Here is a 19,982-nt window from a genome sequence, read left to right on the forward strand (position 1 = left end):
CCTTACTTCCCTCCTCCAGGAGACAAGGTGACAAGGACAGACCCTGAATTCCAGTTCTGGGGCTGCCCCCCTCCCCCTCAGCCATGTGACCTTGAACAAATCACTTCCCTCTTGGGTCTCTGTGGCAAATGTGGTAGAGGGGTTGGGGGCCTGTGGGAACTCTTAAGATTGCTTCCAGAGGGCCTCCTCCAAGTCCCGCGGAGCCGTGGCTGACCCTGCAGGCAAGAGGGTCCCCAGTCCTCAAGCCTAGGTCCTGGGACATCCCACGGTTTCCAAACAAGTGCAAGCACAGGTCCCCGACATGCCGTTTCTGCTCACTCTCTTAGGGTTTCTTTGCCTTTTTTTTTTTTTTCCTTCTTTCCTGGATGAAATTCCTGCCAGCTCGGAAGGAAGGAGGGAAGGGGAGCGAGCCACAGCGCAGAAAGTTTCCTTGACTCCTCCTCCGCCTGTGTCTCCCTCCCTTGCCAAGCCCAGCCTGTGAAACTGAATAACGAAGATCACTCAACAATGCCTGCCCCTCTCTGACTGCACCGGCCCCGCGCTGCCGCCGCCGCGGCCGACGACACCCAGCAGAGCCCACGGGGCGGTCCCCACCGACGGCGCAGCCCGCCCGCCCGGCCGCGGTACCCAGAGGCGAGCAGCGGCCGCCACCGCGCCGGAGCGCCCGCCAGGTGCCCCGGCCGCCGGCCGCCGAGATGCCCAGCCTGCCCGGACTCGGGGCGCTGTGGCTGTGCGCTGCGCTGTGCGCCTCCCCGTGCGCCGCCGGCGCCCCCCAGTCAGGCCCCGCGCCCGCCGCCTGCCCGGCCCCCTGCCACTGCCAGGAGGACGGCATCATGCTGTCGGCCGACTGCTCGGAGCTCGGGCTCTCCGCCGTGCCCGGGGACCTGGACCCCCTGACGGCTTACCTGTGAGTACTGGCCCGCACGCCTCCCCGCTCCCGCCCGGCCTCAGGCTAGGGCACCTGCCAGGATGGTGCCCGGAGGCATGGGCATCCGGGGAGGGCTCTTCCCCTTCCAAGTGGACTTCTGCGGGACTGGGGTGAGGCGTGCCCCTGCGGGGGGCGGAGGTGTGTCTGAGACTGCGGACCAGACAAGTGGTGAGGCTGGGCTTCCCTTGGTTTCTCAGTGGCCCCTGTCTGGGGGTTCACTGTGGGAGCTCAGGCTTGGTAAGAGGTGGGTGTCTGGACCCTGGAGCTGGAGGGCCCCGGGGCTGCTTTCTCCCCCTGCACAGCAGTGCCCAGAGGGTGGCTGAGCGTGAGGCTGACTGATTTGGTGGTAGAGCAGCGGGGAGGGGCCCCAGTGGGGCGCAGAGATGTCTGCTCCTCTGCATGCAAGGAGAGCAGAGCTGTCACACAGGCTGGGTGGCCTCCCCGGGGGGGGGGTATCCTAGAAGCTGGGAGAGGGGCCTAGCTACTCTTGGCTCCTCCAAAAGGGCCCCTGCCAGCGCCATCTCCCTCTGCTGAGGCCTCCTGTCTCCCCCGGGGGCCTCCCTGAAGTCATGTCCCAAGAGGCCGCGTTGGAGACACTAATTTGTGGGCAGGCGCCGAGGCCAAAAACCAGAGAACCATTTTTAGAGCTGAGTTGGGGTGAGATGGCACGTGAAGGGGACCCTATTGGGGGCAGCTGTCCCAGGGAAGGCTCAGAGGAGCTTCCCCCTCAGAGCCTGAGGGCTGGGGGCACTCCCTGCTCCCACCTGGGCAGGAGGAGTGTGTGAGAGTGCATTCCAGACCACCTAACCCCACCCCCACCTCTGGTCTGGGAAGGAAACCCGCCCCCCCCCCCCCAGCCCTGCCCAGGCTCCTTCACCTTTTCTCAGAGGAGTTCAGGTGGGAAACTCCGGGACCATCTGTCCCGGGGATAGGTTCTGGGGCTCCAGGACCTCGGAGCTCTGAGGAAGAGGGGGCTGGGCTAGTTTTCACAGGAGCCCAGCAAGTGTCTGTTGAGCTAAATGGGATCCGGCAATCAGTTGTGAGGGTGTCCTGGCGGCACGTGGAGGGTCCTGATTGCAACCCTTCATGGAGCTCCCTTCCCAGTCCTTCTGTCCCTAGTTGGATGTCCGTCTCCACTTCAAGAGGCACAGGCTGGGGAGGAGGGCAGGGAGTGAGAGGAGAAAATAGTGTCCATATTCCAAAAGGGCAAATTGAGTCCTTCACAGCCCAGGAGGTGAAGGCAGGGGTGAACGCTGTGAGCCCCTTGGGGGGCTGGGAGGCTGCCCCACAGCTGGCGGAGGAGGGCTGGCTCTGGCCCCCATGTCTGCTACAGCTAGGGCAGCCCCACTTTTAACCATTTTATATATTGGGGGTATATGACATTGTTTCATTTGAAGACAGGGTTCTGGGGCTAGAAAGAGTTTGGAAATGGCATCTGTAGAGTCTTTCTCCGGGGGAGCAGAAGGAAGGGCCTTTTCCTGGGTTGAAGGAGGGGGGGGGGCTTCCAGAGATTGATTGCTCCAGTCTCCTTTCTCAGCACCTGTCTTTCTAGACTGACCCTTTTACTGGAAGAACTTGGGGAAGGAGAGGTACAATGCCACCTTTGGAATCCAAGCGTCCCACCATCCAGGCTGATGGGAGATTTTCCACCACCTTGTCACAGTTCCCTGGAGCTGTGAGGTCTGCACTTGGGTTCAGTGGAGGTGGCAGTTTCTGAGCTTGTCTTGTGTCTCTGTGGGAACAGAGAAAGCCTCTCTCTCCCAAGACTCAGACTTGTGGGAGAGGGGAGGAGACGGAGTAGGGTCCTGAGGCAATGTGGGGGATTTAGCAGTGGGCTCTGGAATACTGGAGGGAGGTGGGAGAGAACCATGTCCCCTGCCCTGGGCTGTGGATGGGTCCCATGTGGATGGTGGATGAAGGGGTCTCTGCTGGGGGCAGCTGGCCTGAGGGTGGCTCAGAGGAGGAGCCTTCTTTCTTTGCCTCTCAGGAAGGTGGGGCAGGCATGAGGGTTGTCACCGAGAAGAGCGAGGGCAGGGAGGTCGTGGGGCTCCCTTCCTCCTCAGCAATGTCAGGCAGTGCCCAGTCTGGCCTTGCCTCAAGGAGCCCAGCTCTAGCGGAGGATGGTGCAGATTTATATTTGATGATGGAACCCGCAGTGCCTCTCTGTCTCGGCCCCAAAACCCTGGTTCCTTCCCAGCTTTGTCACCTACTGAGTCACTGAGCTCCTCTGAGCCTCAGGCTCGTCATTTGTGCATAGAGAGAAACAGGTAGCGGGGAGGATTAAATGAGACAATATGTCAGTATGAAGTCCCCGGCACAGCGCCTGACACACGGGGGGTGATGTAGAAATGGTGGCTATTATTATCATGCCTGCTGTTGGGTGTGCAGTGGAGATGGAAGCAAGCTCCCAGGACATTTCACACAGGAGGGAAATTGAGTCCAGGGGTGAGTGTAGAACTCAAGGGAGGGGCGCCGGGCTGGCTCAGTCAGTTGAGCGTCCAACTCTTGATTTTGGCTCAGGTCCTGATCTCAGAGTCCTGGGATTGAGCCCCACATTGGGCTCTGCGCTCAGCACGGAGTCTGCTTGTCCCTCTCCCTCTGCTCCTCCCCACCTCCCCCAACTCTCTCTCTCAAATAAATAAATAAATAAATAAATAAAATCTTTAAATAAAAAGAACCCAAGGGAATGGTCTGTGGCAGGAAGAAGAAAGGTGTGTGCTAGGGAGTCATCTGTGGGTGCTGGTCTTTTTTTTTTTTTTTTTTTAATTTTTTTATTGTTATGTTAATCCCCATACATTACATCATTAGTTTTAGATATAGTGTTCCATGATTCATTGTTTGTGCATAACACCCAGTGCTCCATGCAGAACGTGCCCTCCTCATGTGGGTGCTGGTCTTGCTCAATGCTTGGTTGTTCTGGGGGCCTGGGGTCCAAGGAGTCGGTTGACAGTGGGGGTGGGGGTGGGAAGGGAGTGGACTCTTAAGTCTTCCTGACACAGGGTCAAGAAGGTGAAAGGTAAGATTAAAGCACTTGGGTGTACGGAAGTGGCAGGCCAGAGGGTACTTGAAGATCCTTAGAAGGAGCCATAGATTGAACCATAGGCAGTACCAAGGAACTAAGGACTCCAGAAGATACCTGGGGGTCCTAGACCTGCCCCAATAAAAATTACTTCACATCTGCTTCCCCACCCCGGGAAGGTGAGAGTCCCTCCTTCTAGTCAGTTACCTCTCGTGGTGCACACACCTCTACCTTCCTCCATCTTGGTTCTAGTGAAGACCAGAAAGTCTTTATACCCAACTGCTACCCTTTGCTTTGACACCTAAGTCCAAAAATTATGATTCTTTTGGGGCCCAACGCCAGCCCTGTTTGATCAAGCTTGGGAGGACAGACTTGAAATACCCACAATCTTTCAAGGATCTCTCCTTTTTTGAAGTCTCCTCCCAAGCTGAGTTGCCATGAGCCTCACTGGGGTTTAGACCTTCTTCCTGGGTAGGGCCTGTTCTGGTAAACCATCTGGAGGAGGTGGAGCTCTGGGCATTCCAGCTTGATGGTGACATGAAGACAGGATGCCTCTTGCTGTATTCTACCCCAAATACACACAGTGAAGGGACAGGGATGTCCAGACAGCAAATACTTGTTGGCAAAGACCCAGAGCTGTCCCCAAGTAGGAGAATCTGAGTAGTTACTCTCTGTTCCTCCTTTTGCTTCCAAAGTTGAGCCGTATCAGGAGCGGATGGTGGGAGAAAAGCCTTCTTGGGAGGCGAGTTGTCAAAGGCCTGAGGTCCCTACACTTGCAGTTGGCCCTGAGCATCCATCTCCATCACCCACTGCTTTGGGGGCAAAGAGAGGGGCCGCCCCTCTGGGCAGCCCTAGTCAGGTTGCTCATTGCCCCCCTTGGGACTTCACTCCCTTTCAGACTGCCCATGATAACCACTAAGCTTGTTTGCAAGGTCAGCTGTTTGTGTGTGTGTGTGTGTGTGTGTGTGTTTGTGTGTGTGTATGTGTGTATTCTAGGTAATTTGCATCCTCCTCATCACTGCGTGGGGGATGCCCATGACCAGATGGAGGCAGGCCACAGGGGGAGGGCAGAGGGGTTGAGAGCACAGGCATCAGCCACAACAGAGCAGGGGATGACTCATCACTAAGCCGTGAACCTGGGCCAGTTGGTCTGTGACTTAGTTTTCTCATCTGTAAATGGAGCTAATATCTACCTCATAGGGTTGCTGTGTGGATTCACTGAAGTAGTGTTTGTAAAGGGTCTGGCATGGTGTGTGGCCTGTGGGAAGAGCTCAGTCAGTGTTAGCCAGTATTGTTATTAGGGTGACTGGGGCCAAGAAGTGTTAGGCATGGAAGTCTTCCTGGAGGAGGAAGTCCTGGAGCCAGCATTGGGAGGAGAGGAGGAGCACTGTTCTGTGAAAGGCGTGGGATGGGGTGTGTGTGTGTGTGTGTGTGTGTGTGTGTGTGTGGTGGGGCCACGAGAAGGAAGAGTGGCTGGCAAGGAGACAGAAGTCGCTATACTGGGGACCCGGAGTAGCTATAATTTCCAGCTGGCTGGTGCAATCTTAGGGCATCGGGGCAGGAGGTGGACCCCGGATGGAAGATGCCAGCCTCCTCCCAACATGTCCCAATGGGCCTTTCGGGGCCTGTCACAGGAAGAAGCAGAGAAGCAAGCAGCTTCAGTGGATAAGAGCTGGCCTTGGGCAGGATGTACCCGGGGGCTCAATGTGCCCGGTCTCCTGTCTCACCTCCAAGGCTACCCTCCCTGGGTCAGGCCTCAGTTTCCCTTTCTGGTAGATTCTAAGAGCCTGAGCCATCTCTGCCTTCCTGAAACTTGGGATTTGTGAGTTCTAATCCTCAGACCCTCAGTTGCTGTGATGCGAGCCCCCAAACTTTTCTGGACCTCAATGTCTACACATTTCGTCAAAAAACAAGAGTGGTAGAGGCAGGGAGAAACCAACCCTGGGCCTGCTCCCCCGATGCAGGATGGAGAAAGCCTCCAGCGAGAATAGCTTGGCGGCGGTGGGCAGTAGAGGAAGGGACTGAGGGAAGGGGGAGGATCCGGACAGCACCCAGACCAGGGCAGAGAGGAGAAGGGCGAAGCCGGGGAGAGTGATTCCAGGAAATGGGGTGCCAGGCTTCCTCCAAAGTGCAGCCTAGGGGGACGGGCCCATCAGAGGGCAGTCCTGGGGGGTCGCCGGAGGAGGGTGAGTGCGTGGAGGAGCCAACACCCAAGTTCAAAGGAAAGGCAGGAAACAACCCTAGGCAAACGAAAAAGGAAACCTCTGGGCTCTGGCAGCAGCGGGCCCTGGGCGCGGCCGGGTGGGGCGGCTGGTGGAGGAGAAGAAGGCCTGGCTCCGAGCAGAGTTGGCCCCCAGCCCACCCCCCACCCCCCGCTCAACCCCGCCTTCCCCCATGCTGTGGGCTCTCAACCCTGATGGCCCCACACGTGCCACAGCCCGCTTCCCGCACTGCCCCTGGCCCACCAGGCTGAGAGACAGATGGGGCACAGGGCACGGGATAGGGCACCGCGTGGGGAGACCCTGCCCGGGAGGTGGGGGGGCTCTGGCTGTGGCCCCCAGTCTCTCCACCCCAGCAGCTAGGGGCTTCGTGCCTTTGGACAAGTCACTTAACCTCTCCACAGTTAGCTTCTTCACCTTGAACCTGGAAGCAGGAACAGTATTTACTTGGAAGGGGGTGGGGGAAGGGCTCATGACACAAAGAAAGCGGAGCACGGTGTCTTTCATGTTTATACCCACTTTCAAATGTTGACGATTTATATTGTTTTTCTCCATCTTTTCACCTGCAAATGATCTGCTGAGACCCAGAAGGGGAATAACAGAGCCACCTGTGACAGGGTGGGGATGTAAGGTGCCAGTGTGATCTTCTAGAGCCCCATAAGATCGGCCGCCCACCTGTCTCCCTTCTTTCTTCCTCCCTCCCTCCATCTGTACTAATAAAGCCCCCTCCCCTTGACCTTCAGGGACTTGGGTCTTTCACAGAGCCCATTCAGCTCTTGAGCTCCCAGCCCCCGGGATGATGGAGGAAGTGATCCTCCTCACAGGGACACGTGAGGAGCTGGGCCCTGGCCTGGTACCTGGTGGGAGACTCTCCAGAGAGAAGTCTAGGCTTCCAGGTCACCCCTGTCTGCAGAGCCCAGCTTCTCCCTAGAAGCGGGAGTTCTGTGGAATTAGAGCCTTCTCTGGTATAGCCCGAGGAAAAGTAGGTGTGTGCGGGGCCGTTAGGATTTCTGCCCCAGGACATGCCCTTAGGGGCCAGTAAGGGTTCTCTGAGCCCGTCCCTAATGGGCTGTGTGACCCTTAGGCTAATAAACTCACTTTGTTGGGTGCAGGGCCAAGGCAAGGAGTCCCACTGGGGCTTTGGGAAGGTACAAGAGACAGGGGTGGGGGAGAAATTTCCAACCCTCTTTCTCATGTTGGAAATGATGCCTTCTTTTAGCCAAACTGAAATGGACTTACTGACTCAGGGGCTCTCAGGGTTGTGGGAGCCCCTTTGTGCTAACTAGTTCCTTGCTAAAAAAGGGGGTGGTCCCCAATTTCTAATGACAATTCAGGTCTTCCTCCTCCCCCACCCCCCCTGCCCTTCAGACATGGGAGAACAGGTCTCAGATGGAGAAAAACACCCAAGAGGCCAAACCTGGGCAGGGAGCAGAGTTATTTTGGAAGCAGCGAAAGGACATGGTGGGGGGGGGTAGGGCTCAGGGGTTGGCACTGCGCCCCCCGGAGCCATGCCAGAGCAGGCCATGGGCGGGCTGGCAGCAGGCAGGTGGGGGCTGGGCACTGCTGCTCCAAGACAGGGTACCTCCAGAGCGGCCGAGTGTCCTCTGTGCCACTGTCCTCTTCCTCCTCCAGAGCGGCCGAGTGTCCTCTGTGCCACTGTCCTCTTCCTCCTCCAGAGCTAATAAGGAAGGCCTGTATCTTGAATTTCCCCAGCCCTGGGGCATCGGGGCCCCCTCTGATGAATCGTGTGAGATACAGAATCTAAGGCTGGGGCCAGGGATGCTCCTCGTGCCCAGTTTCCTGCCTCTCCTGTCTGCTCTCGCACACGGTGGGGTTGGTTGCCTTCCTGGTTGACATTTCCATTCCCTGGACTGTAACTTTTCTTCCAGGAAGAAACCAGATTGTCAAGAAGGTCATCCTTGGGGCCCAGACAGACATATCTAGGAAAGTGCCACTGTGAGGGCCTCGCTGCCTTAACCTATGGTGGTACCAGTTGGCATTTACTGCATTTGTGTAAGCATTCCCCCTGGCTTCATCTCGCAGAAACCCCAGGCGAGAGGGGCTAACATTATCCCCATCTTAAGAATGAGGAAACTGAGACTTCTAGATGTTAAGAGTCTGGCCTGAGGCCGACAGCCAGTGGTGGGATTTCGCCCTAACCACTGCCGCTCAGGGGGTCAGAGCTGGGGGTTTTGGAGCTCTGAGGGAATGGGCAAGACTCTGGGCATGTTAAACTCCCAGGCGGAGCAGTCCCTTAAAGCCTAGTTCCAGTTTTCTTGTCTTTCTCAAGAAGTGTTGTGGTTTCAGTCCCATCCCATCGGCCAGCAGGGTCTCTGGGAGCTCCTCTGTGGGGGCTGCATGAAGGGAAGGTGCTGGGTCCTCTGTGAGGCAGTCAGGATGGGGATGGGGATGTCAGAGGAGACAGGAAGAGTTGGCTCACTGTACCAGATGGTCATGGGGAGTGTCCCTGGAGGATCAGCAGTGAGGTTAGGAGCTCTCTGAGGACAGGGAGGACGGTGCTGGTCAGGGGAGACCCCATCCTGAGTCCTGAAGGACGAGGGGATTCAGGCAGAGAGCGGACAGGCAAGGCCCTCCAGGAAAAGGGAAAGCAGGAGCCTCGAACATAGAACACACTGGGGCTCTGTTACTTCATCACCACAGACTTTCGGTCTCACTCCTCGAGGCAGGATATTCCAGAGCTGGGCTCTTGGCCTTTTTCGCCTCAGGCCACACATTTAAAAAACAAAAATGGATTCAAGGTGTTTAGCAGCTGGGATAAATCAACTAGGCTGCTCCCAACCAAAGGCATCTAGCCAACCCCAGGCAGCATCCGGTCCCCCAGGGGCTGAGACCCTCTCTCTCTCTCTCTCTCTCTCTGCCACACTTGGAAGCATTGCTGCTGAGGAAGAAGCTCCCGTTTGCAGCCTGGCCACACAGGTTCAAAGCTCAACTCCAGCACTAACTTGCTGGATGGCCCTCCCTGATTCTTCACCTCTCTGAGCCTCAAATGCCTTGGCTTCAAAATGGGCGTAAGAATATCAAGCTCTTTGAAAGATGTCTGCAATTTGGCGGAGTGCTTGGCACACAGCAGATGCCCGACACATGGGGCTATTGTTATTACCCACTCTGATCTCCCTTGGAAGGAGAAGCACTTGGATGGAGAAATGGAGGCAGGCAAAAAATAGCCCTGCATCTTACCGATGCAACTCCGCCAATCTAAGGCTTGGCTGGGAGCGAGACGCAGAGGGTTAGATCTAGAACACAGTTCTCCTCATCCTCTCTCCCTGCCACTGTCCCCTCCCCTTTGCCCTTGGAGGTGCCGGAGGAGGTGGGGGTGTCCCTGAGAGTGTCCAGAGAGGCGGATGGGAGGAGGGTGCTGAGTGCCTTCCATTGCACTGGTGTCAGGGATTTGGACATGGTCCCTAGGCCCAAAGCCAAGGCAGATGGGCTACTGAACAGGGGGAAGAGGGGAGGAGTGGTGGTGCAAAGGAGTGCCATCACCGTCCCCATCTACCACCCCAGCCCAGTTCATGGCTCGGGTCACCGCAGGGCAGGGAGTGGGTGGTCGCTCAGGTGGCCTACGGAGGATCAAGACTGTTGAGATTTATTCCACCTCCCTGTGTGATTTGCAAGTTTGAATGGTCTCCCGATCTGAGTTACCATTGACTCCTGGGAAACAGGCCAAGGCAGCAGCCGCTAAGGGGTTTTTAACACCTCCTGTAGGAAGGAAGCCTTCGCTCAGGTTGACCCCGACTAAGGATTCTTTTCCCTAGGTCCCTGGGTCTCTCCCAATTTGCTTCATGTTCCTTTGCATATAGGACTGTGCCGTTCAGTGGGGCTAGCTCCGGGTAGAGTGTGTGTAAGCCCGGGTTCAAGCACAGTTGCCAGAGCGCACTGTTCGCGTCCTGATAATACCTCTCCTCCCAGCTCATGCTGCGCTCTCCCCTTCCCCTTTGTTAATGGTCAGTGATAACGCCACTCAAACTCTCTAGCCGTGTGGGGAGCACACATTCATTTGGGAGCACCATGCTGAAGGCTTTCTCGTGCATCCACCCTTGTGGGCCGTCCTGTCCTTCCTCCCCCTCTCAGACAGGGAGGGGGACACCCGGCGAAGGGGGAGAGCCAAAGTTGGAGGTCAGCTTGGGGGCTCCAAAGCCCAGGCTCTTTCCTCTGCCCTGGGGGCTCGGAGAGGGAGACAAGACAAGCACACAAATAACTGTGACACTTTGTGGGGAGTGAGACGTGCACCAGGCAGGTCCAGATAAGGAGCAGGGGGCAGGCGCACGGAGGAAGGAAAGCTCATGTTAACTAATGCCATCAATGGAGAAACCCCTGGAGAGGCAGTTGTGCAAGGGAAAAACCACAGGAGTGGGCGTTAGAAGCCCTAGGTGGACACTTATTTGCAAAACAGAATAATCATCTCTCCCCGATGAAGTGGTTGTATTAAGCAAGGTCCTGCTTGGAAGAGTGCTTAGCACATAGAGGATGTTATTTCCCCCCACCCCACGCCACTGCGAAAATATCAAGTAGGACTGTGTACCCATGTCTGTTGAGGGCGTGTGTGTGTCCATCTGTCTGTCTACCTGACAAAGGCTCTGCCTCATCAGATTCAGATTCCGGGCATTAGAATTTGGAGCTCTCAGGGGAAGGGCCAGAACTCAGGCTTCAGACTGGGAGCTTCCTGAAGGCAGGATCTGGGCTCCTGGTTCCCTTCCTCTTAGGACTACATCACACGCCCCCCTTCAAACACATGGGCATGTGCATGTGTGTACACACACACACACACACACACGCACACACGCACACACGTACCAGCCTCTACCTGCAGGGGGCACTCTGAACAGGGTCACAAACACTACAGGACTATGCATTCGGTCTTTCTCCCTCCTCCTCAGCTCCAGATCTGGGGCAGCCCAAGGGTGGGGGTGTCTGAGGAAGGGGAGGTGGATCGAATGTTCAGAGATTGTGAAGGTTGAGGCAGGAAGGGGCCGTAAACTAATCCCCTGCCTTTGTGGTGGACAGAGCCGATTAGGAGGCTGGGAGGAGAGAAGAAAGGAAGGGGACCATTGTCTAGGACAAAAGCAAGAGAGAACAAGAATTGGGACAGGGCCTGGGCTCCCGCCCTCATTTACCTGGGGGCAGACCCAGGAGAGTCCGGAGCCGGGAGCCAGCTCACTTCTCAGACCGGACTGGACCCCAGCTCTCCCAGCACAGTTACCAGCTTCTGCACTTGTGAGCTGGGTGACTTGGGCTAACCCCTTAGACAGGCGCCTGCATCACAGACGTGCCCTCTCTTCCACCACACGGGCCCCGTGCTCAGGTGAATGCTGTCTGCTCTTGCCATCTTACAATTCTTCATCATTTTTTAACAAGTGGCCCCACAGTTTTGTTTTGCACTGGGTCCCATAAATTGTCCTGCTCTTCACCTCTCTGAGCCTTGTATTTCTGGTTTGTAGAATGAGGAAATCTCTTGACCAGCCTCCCATCTCCCATTCCAAGTTGTCATAGATTCAAATGAGACCCCTTCTCCGTGCTCTGTCCTCTGATTCTAACATGGCAGATACATGTCTTCTGTTCTTACAATCCTGATAGACGGGGGGACGAGGGCAGGAATGGACAGGAGGAGGGGTCTCCTTAGGGATGCCATAGGGTAGAAGAGGCAGCTTCTGTCCGGATGTACCTGAGGTGGCCTCAGGGGTGGAAGGGACACTGGGTATCACTGGGCTGGGGACACTCCTTGGCCTGAGCATGGCATCTGCAGGGGACAAGGGTTACAGGGTGCGCTGTGCCAAGGTGAGGCACGGGGCGCACCTGAATCTTGGTGTGACTCTGGGGGGCAAGGCCTTTGCTTGATGGGAGGGCTTCTGTGTGAGTTGCACCCCTTCCCAGTTTTTCAGAGTATAGCAGAGTGGTTAAGTGCATGAGCTCTGGAGCTGCCCCTCCAGGGCTCCAATCCTGGCTCTGCCTTTCATCATTGGGGAAGGATTTACTCTTTGGTGCCTTAATTTCCTCACCTGGAAATGATAGGGACGATAATGATGGCCACCTCGTAGGGCTGTTGGGAGGGCCGAATGAGTTAATATATGGAAAATGCTTAGAACAGTGTCTGACGCATAGTAACCTCAAAGGGCGTTAACTATTACTATTCATTTATTCAACCGATAAACGTTAATTGAGTGTGTACTCCCTCGCAGGCACAGCTGTGCTTGGCACCCTGTTTTACATCAACAGTTCTCCATATAACAGCCACAGTGGCTGGTCCAGGGAGAGGAGACAAAGATTTAGTGCCCTATGTGAGCCCCCTCAGGAGATCCTCCCACCCACCCGAAGAGCCCTGCTGGCCCCGGCCCTCCCAGCTCTCCCACCCTCCGGCTACTGTGCAGTGAAGGGCTGCCCGTTCTGGAAGAATGGGGGGATATCAATAGGTCCCCTCCTCCAATTTTGTCTGAGACTACACCTGAGCTGTAGGTCCGCTCTCTGGTCAGTGGAACTGGAATCAGGAGACCCTGGGCTAGAATTCTGTCTTTGCCACCAACTTGCTGAGTGCCTTTGGACAAGTCCTCTGATCTCTTTGGGCCTGTTTCCTGTCGGGCTGGCAGTTCCTGATCCCAGGATATTGCAGAGACAAATGATTGTGTTTAAATGAAGAGGCAGAGGGAAGAGAAGGGGAGGAAGGAGCATGAGCGAGGCCATGTTAAGACTGGGATGAGGGAGGTGCCAGGGTCCCCGGAGATTTGCAGTTTCACTCAGTGAGACTTGAGATCCGGGGGCTGGGACAAGGCACGGCCATCACCAGCACCTCCAGGGCTGCGTGCCCAGCCAGAACAAGGCCCCCCATTAACTATGTGCAGCCAGCGGAAAGAGGAATGCCCACCCCCCCGCCAGCCGACGCCACGCCAACCCTCGCTTCGTTGCTGGCTCCCCTGATCTGAATGCAGAAGCCCAGGGTGCCGCCTCCCCCTCTGCCTGCCCTGCCTCTACCTGCCAGAAAGTATTAGCCTCACCCTCCAGATTGGCATGGGGGTGCAAAGGCACCACGCTGCGGGGCCCCGGGGACCCGCTGGGGGTGGGGCTTGGAGTCAGGAAATACCTGGGCTAACCCCTAGAACCCTGGTGTGCCCGGCGCTGATGGACAGCCCTGGAGCCTGTAGGGGGTCAGGGGTAAAGGGTATAGCAAACGGGAAAGGTTTGGAGACACAGAAGCTTGCCCTGGGGGCCCTCCTGAGGTTTTGCTGCAGCCCCCCACCCCTAACCCAAGCTAGAACCCTGGCACGGGCAGACCAAGTCCTTCACCACCACTTGCTTTAGTGTGGCTCCTCAAGAATGTGATCCCTGGGAAGTTCTTCCTGGTGTCCCTCCTCCTTCCTGCTGTAATATCCCTGAGTTTCCTTCCTGTTCTGGTCAGAGGGGAGAGAGCCAGCAGCTACCCCTGCTTTGTTAGCCTCAAACGCACTCTGGGGTGGACTGGGTTTCACTTCACTTTCTCCAAGAGGAAGGGAGCCTAACCTACAGAGGCAACCTCAGAAGCAGGAGGTGGAGATGTTGCACGGTCCCCAGGGATCCTGGAGGGGCTGCTGAGGGTCTCTGTCTGCCCCTCCCTGGGGACTGCACAGCACTGCGGCTCCCTGCCCCAGAACCCCCCAGGGGCTGCCGCCAGTCCGCTCAGTGCCCCTGTGGCCCCACCGTGCGGGGATGGGGCAGAGTTCGTGAGTGGAGTGAGGGCCAGATTTCAGCCTCTGCTTGGCCTTGCCCATGCCAGGCCACAACTGGACATCTCTGTGAGTCAGTCTGGTCAATACTTAATAAAAAAGTGATTGCAAAACTATTTATGAGTGGTTGCTTGAAGAAGATTTATTCTATCTAGTTCCTTGGATCTCCCAAAGCCTTTTTACCCCAAGTATGGGCTGTAGACCAGCAGTGTCAGCACTGGGAACTGTTGGAGTGTGCAGAAGCTCAGGCTCCACCCCAGACCTACTGAGTCAGAATCTGCATTTCAGAGTGTGCCAGGCATTGCCCCAAAACTTATCCTCGCAATAAGTCAGACCGTCCGCTGAGTCTCTGGCCAGCCATTCCCCCCATACCGTCCCACCCAGAATTGCTTTAACCTCATTTATACGTAGGTGATGCCCTATTGGTTTATATCTAGGGCAATAAGAAAGAGCCCCGTGGACTTCACTGTGATTTACTGCAAGATGTGGTTAAGAAATGGGTTCAGACAAGAAGCCGGCAGCTCTGGGGGCCAGTCTTCAGGGGAAGCCGGGGAAGCATCAGCTTGATTTCAGATACAAGGGACTGACGGAGATGTCTCTTCTTCAGGGAAGCCTTCCTCAATCCCTCAACCCTGGGAGAGGGCTCCCCTCGGTGTGCCTCCTCGGCCCCAGGGCTCCCCCTGGGTTTGAACTTCTGGTCACTTGTTTGTTTCCCAAACTAGGCTGGGAAGCCCAGGAAAGCAGGGCCCCAGCCACCAATGCTCTCTGGTATCCTTGGTGCGGGCACAAGCCCCTTGCATGGGGGTGCTCAAAAGTACTGGTGGAATGAGTGAAGAAAAGAACGAACAGATGAATACACTAATGAATGGCCAGAGGCAGGAGGCACAGAGCAGAAACCAGCACATGTGCTCACCTGAGAGAGAGGGCTGCGATGCTGGGAGGGAGGGCCGCCCTCTCCAGACTTGATGGTGGCCCTAACCTGGCTCCGCCAGGGGCCGGAGGTGTGGCATCCAACCCAGACGGCTGCGGTGAGCATGGAGCCATGCTGGGGAGCCTCTTAAGCTGCCAGTTAGCCAGCTCATGGCCAGGCTTGGGTTTCATTAGAGTGAGACATCTGTTCTATAAACCCTTCTACTTAGAAGCTTTTGTCTTTCCTATTCATTCTCTTTACTACTTTTTCTTTTAAAGAACACTTCTTTTGAAAATTTCCATCCAAACAAGCTAAGACGAACAAAGGTATGTGCTTGCCTCTAGGCTTGGATGGAGAGAGGGCTCCAGGGACTTGAGGCTCCTGGTTCTTCAATCTCCAGTGTGTGCTCTGAAGGTCCAAGATGAGTGAGCCCTGTGGTCTGTGCTAAGAGAGATCTCAGGCTGGTGGGTCAGAAGGTTACCACCTTGTAAGTGCTTGGATGAGGATAGGCACAGGCCGGTTGTGGGGGTACTCAGGAGGTGGGGGGCAGCAGTGGGGAGGAGTGGGTCCCACCGTGGAATCCTGTGGTGGTCCAGGGTGCTGGGGCCGACGGCCATGGAACTCTGGGAGGGAAGTCTGAGAACACCAAAGCCCTTGGCCATGCCAACAGATGTCAGTAAGTGTTTCTTTTTTTTTTTTTTTTTAAAGATTTTATTTACTTATTTGACAGAGAGATACACAGTGAGAGAGGGAACACAAGCAGGGGGAGAGGGAGAGGGAGAAGCAGGCTTCCTGCTGAGCAGGGAGCCTGATGTGGGGCTTGATCCCAGGACCCTGGGACCATGACCTGAGCCGAAGGCAGACGCTTAACCATCTGAGCCACCCAGGCGCCCCCAGTAAGTGTTTCTTGAGCACCTGGTATTTGCCAGAGCCTGGTGCAATGTCCTGGGAGTACACAGATGAGTGAGATGATCCTGAGTCATGGATTGAACTTCCGATTTTAATTCCATGAGGTAAAAAGTTAAGAAGTATTGACAAGATGCTATGGGAATCTAGAGGGAACCCTTAGCCAGGGTTAGAGCTAGAACCCTTAGCCAGCTTGAGGTTCATGGAAGATTATCAGAATGAGTCTCTCTTTTTTTTAACTAACTTTTTATTTGAGAATAATATACATCACAGAAAAGACTACCTATCGCCTGCTAAATTTTTTTTTTAAGATTTTATTTATTAATTCACGCAGAGAGAGAGCACAAGCAGGGGGAGCGGCAGGCAGGGGGAGAGGGAGAAGCAGACTCCCCACTGAGCAAGGAGCCCGATGTGGGACTCGATCCCAAGACCCTGGGATCATGACCCGAGCTGAAGGCCGACGCCTAACCAACTGAGCCACCCAGGTGCCTCTCGCCTGCTAAATTTTTACAAGCTGAGTACACTGGCATCATTAGCACCCAGATCAAGAAACAGAATGTCCACAGGTTTCTAGAAATCCTCCACCCACCATGCCTTCTTCTAGGCACTACCTGCCCCCCCAAGGGTAACCACTGTCATGATTTCTAACAACATAGGTACGTTCTGCCTATGTTTTGCACTTTACGTAAACAGAGGGCTATTTTATGTCTGGCTTCTTTCCCTCGCTGTGTTTGAAGTATTTTTCCATACTACACTGTTGTTTGCCGCAAGAGCTCACTCTCGCTCATCGCTGTGCATACTCACTTCGGGAGAACACGACACAGTCTATCCATTCTACTGTTGATGCGCATTGGACACGTCCCAGTTTAGGGGCATTGTGGAGAGTGCTAACACGGGCAGTTTTGTACAGTCATTTGGTGAGCATCTGGATGTGTTTATGTTGGTTATACGTCCAGGAGTGGAATTGCTGGGTCATAGATCCAGGGGGAGTCTCTAGGGTGAGAATGAGTTTCCTAGGTGAATGTGGGATGGCTCATCAGCTTGGTCTGAGGCTTCAGGAGGGAGGCCAGGGGCAGAAGGTAAGGAGAGGGCGGGGGCGGGGGGGAGCCCACAGCAGGGCCGCAAGGACCAGCAGTATATTGAGACCCATCTGACTACCTACTGTATACTTTCCAGTGGCTCCTATTACAAAGTACCATGAACTGGGTGACTTAAAACAACAGGAATTGATTCTCTCATGTGCTGGAGGCCGGAAGCTCAGAATCAAGGTGGCGACAGGGCCCCACTCACTACAGAGGCTCTAGGGAAGAATCCACCGCATGCCTCTTTTAACTTGCGGTGGCTGCCAGCTTCCTTGGTTTGCGGCCACGTCACTCCAATCTCTGCCTCTGTCTCTACATCACCTTCTTCTCTGTGTGTGCCTTACAAGGGCACTTGTCATTGGATTTAGGGCCCATGCAAATAAACCAAGATGCTCTCCTCATTTCAAGATCCTTCTCTTACTTACACCCGCAATGACTCTTTTCCTAAGTAGGGTCACATTCACAGGGGCCAGAGATTAGGGCATAGACATGTCTTTTGGGGGGCCACCATTCAGCCTACTACACCATCCCTCACTGCCATCCTAAGCACCCCAGCCCAGTCCCCGCCTTTGCAAAGCTCTCCAGTCGCTTTCTGACGGCTAAACCTGTTTCTGTTGGCCGCTGCAGGCCAGCTTCCTCCTGAGATTCCTGCAGCACTAACGTTCAAGGCTCTTTCCAGCTGGGTCTGTGGTTCTGCATCTCTCCTCCGGCCTCGGGGTCCTCCCTGGCTGTACACACGGGCACACATTCTCCTCCTCCAGCGCTCAGCGAGGCTCTGCATACAAGGGCGCTTGGAACAAGGAACTGAGGCTGAAGGCACCTTTCCAGCAGGGTCCAGTCCCAGCCCAGGGCACCATGCCCAGTGGCAGTCCAGTGGCCAGCCCTTCTCCATGTCCCTCTCCCCCAGACACCACTACCTCAGAGGGAACCTGACGGGTACCTGGTCCCAGGGCTTCTGTGGCAGTCCTGGTTACACACACACACACACACACACATCTCAGAGGGAGGAGGGAGGAGCCTGGGAGAAGGGGCAGGAGCCCAGCCCTTTGCTCTTCCTTGGAGGAGGCCTGGGAGACAGGAATGCCTTTGGCTGGGGGACCCTGGCCAGAGATCAGAAGATCAAAGGATGCGAAGATCAGGGCTGGGGCAGATGGCACTCACTTGGAAGCAGCAGAGAGAAGTAGCAGCGGGTGCCTCCTAAGGGCAGGGCTGACCCAGAACGCCCTCCCCTCCCTTCTCCTCCCCTCCCCTCCACCTCCCCACCCCATTTTCGTTGTGACCCTACTGTGCTGCTTCTCCAGGAGGAAGGGCTCTAGGGGTTGAATACAGGGGAGGGGAGGGATGCTAACTGGCATTCATGCCACTTGGGAGGCACTGCCACTCCCCCCGACGCACAAGGATTCTCCCATGTAACCCTCACGATTCCCGTAAGAGGAACCATTACATAACCTGTGAGAGATGCAGAAACTAAAGCCCAAAGAGGAAAGGTAACTTGCCCAATGTCAAACAACTGGTAAGTGGTGGGGCCAAGATACAAACTCTGGGCAGTCTGACACCCGAGCCCACAAACTACTACACCCTAACGGAAGGCCCAGAACTCTGTTCAGTCCAACTGCAGCATGAGGAAGTGAGGCTAGACTTCAGGAAGGACTTCTTGCTGGGCAGGGATGTTAGACCTGGATCTTGCATCTAGTCTTTGTACAAGTCCGACGAACCCAACAGGTAGGGAGTTAGGGAAGAGGGTAGGTTTTTGGGGGCACCAGCCGGAAAGTGGGATGGAGGCAGCAGGACCGGAGAGATTCAGCATGAAGGAGGCAGGAGTCGCGGTGGGGGGGGGGGGCGCCAGGCATTTGGGACCTCAGCAGCCTGCCAGCGGGGGGTGTGGCAGGACCTCCCCGTGGCTGACTGGGCCAGCAGGGCGAGGCGCACCCAGGTGGGCTTGGAGGAGGGGAGCTGAGTTCCGGAAAGTTCCACTGGTTCTCTGACGCCCCTGGGAGTGGGACTCAAAGCCTGACAGTGACAAGACGGGTGGGGCTCTCCTGGGCTGGCCCTAATCCCCCTGCATTGTTCCTGGAGCTGAGGCCGCCTCCCAACTTCCGGGCCCTTCAGCCCCAGGGGCAGCCACACAACAACACCGGGGCCCCTTGGGGACCGAGCTGCCGCCTTGCGCCCCGGCTCCTTGGGCTCCCGTGTGCAGCAGTGTTCAACAGAGCGAACTGGCGAGGGTTTGGCTCTGCCGCTTATTAACTGTGTGAGTAGACGCAAAGTAACTCGATATTCCCCAGCCTCCGTTTCTTCATTTAAAATGGGAATAAATATGCTTCACTCCTTGGCTTGATAAAAGGATCAAATTAAATGAGACCAAGGATGTACCAGAATTCTATGAACTGTGAAAGACATTCAAATGGAGGGGAACTGGAGAGGCAGAGGGGTGGGGTTGGACGCAATTTGGGACTTCGACATCGAGGGACCTTGATTTTGCTGTCTCCTCTGTAAAATGGGTCTGTAAAGTCTTTATAAAGCACAGTGTCTGCCCCAGCCGAAGTAGCTCTTATTATATGCCCTGAGCTTCCAGTTTCTGCTCTTTCCCACTAGATTCAAATCAAAGCTGGGATCAGGTCCAATTTCGAAAACCTTTTGGCTATGGGTCTTGGTGCTGCCCTTGGCTGGGGTGGGAGTAGGTGGCAATTGGCTACTCCTTCGTGTGTCCGTCCATGGAGGTAAGTGGAGTTGTTGGGTCGGGAAAGAGAAGGGATCCTGCCGTGAGAGGAAAGCTTCCATCTGGGATGTGGGGGTAGGAGGTATGTGACTCTGAATAGAGGGACCTGTCTTCTATTTTCCGCCCCCAGACACACCCTGTCCCTTTATCCAGTGAAATAAAGGCTAAAGGCAGCAGGACCTGGAGCCTCAGCTAAACAAACAGGGCTCAGGGCTGTGGTCTGCGCACAAAGTGGACTCCACCTCCGGCCCCCATGCGGCCCTAGTCCTTCCCACCTGGGCCGCCTCGGCTCCCCACCCCCCTCAGCCCCTCAGGATTTTCCCACTCTGAGGAGAGACACGTAGTTCCTCCCCTTGGGGAGGTCTCACCTGATGCCAATGGCACTGTCCTCTCTAAGGTGCTTCAAGTCTGAGAGGGCAGACAATTCACACCCATACACCTCCGTGCACGGAAATGGTGCCCTTTTAGATGGAGCTAGAGATGGGAACAA

At 55.7% G+C, this 19,982-nt stretch overlaps 1 protein-coding gene across 3 annotated transcripts in view; it reads left to right on the forward strand.

Annotated features, from left to right (window-relative positions):
• Positions 1 to 209: 209 nt before the first annotated feature.
• The window catches only part of LGR6 (leucine rich repeat containing G protein-coupled receptor 6), a 120,943-nt gene continuing 101,170 nt past the window's right edge, over positions 210 to 19,982 (forward strand). For 2 of the 3 annotated variants that reach the window (XM_078078270.1, XM_078078269.1), the window contains exon 1: positions 211 to 907. In XM_078078270.1, the coding sequence (XP_077934396.1) occupies positions 696 to 907 (212 nt within the window). In that variant the 5' untranslated portion in view covers positions 211 to 695. Of the gene's footprint in view, positions 908 to 19,982 lie in introns of all 3 variants that reach the window. The other variant, XM_078078268.1, reaches the window with a different exon arrangement.

The sequence above is a fragment of the Halichoerus grypus genome, chromosome 7 (assembly GCF_964656455.1).
Source record: "Halichoerus grypus chromosome 7, mHalGry1.hap1.1, whole genome shotgun sequence".
In the NCBI taxonomy this organism is placed as follows: Eukaryota; Metazoa; Chordata; class Mammalia; order Carnivora; family Phocidae; genus Halichoerus; species Halichoerus grypus.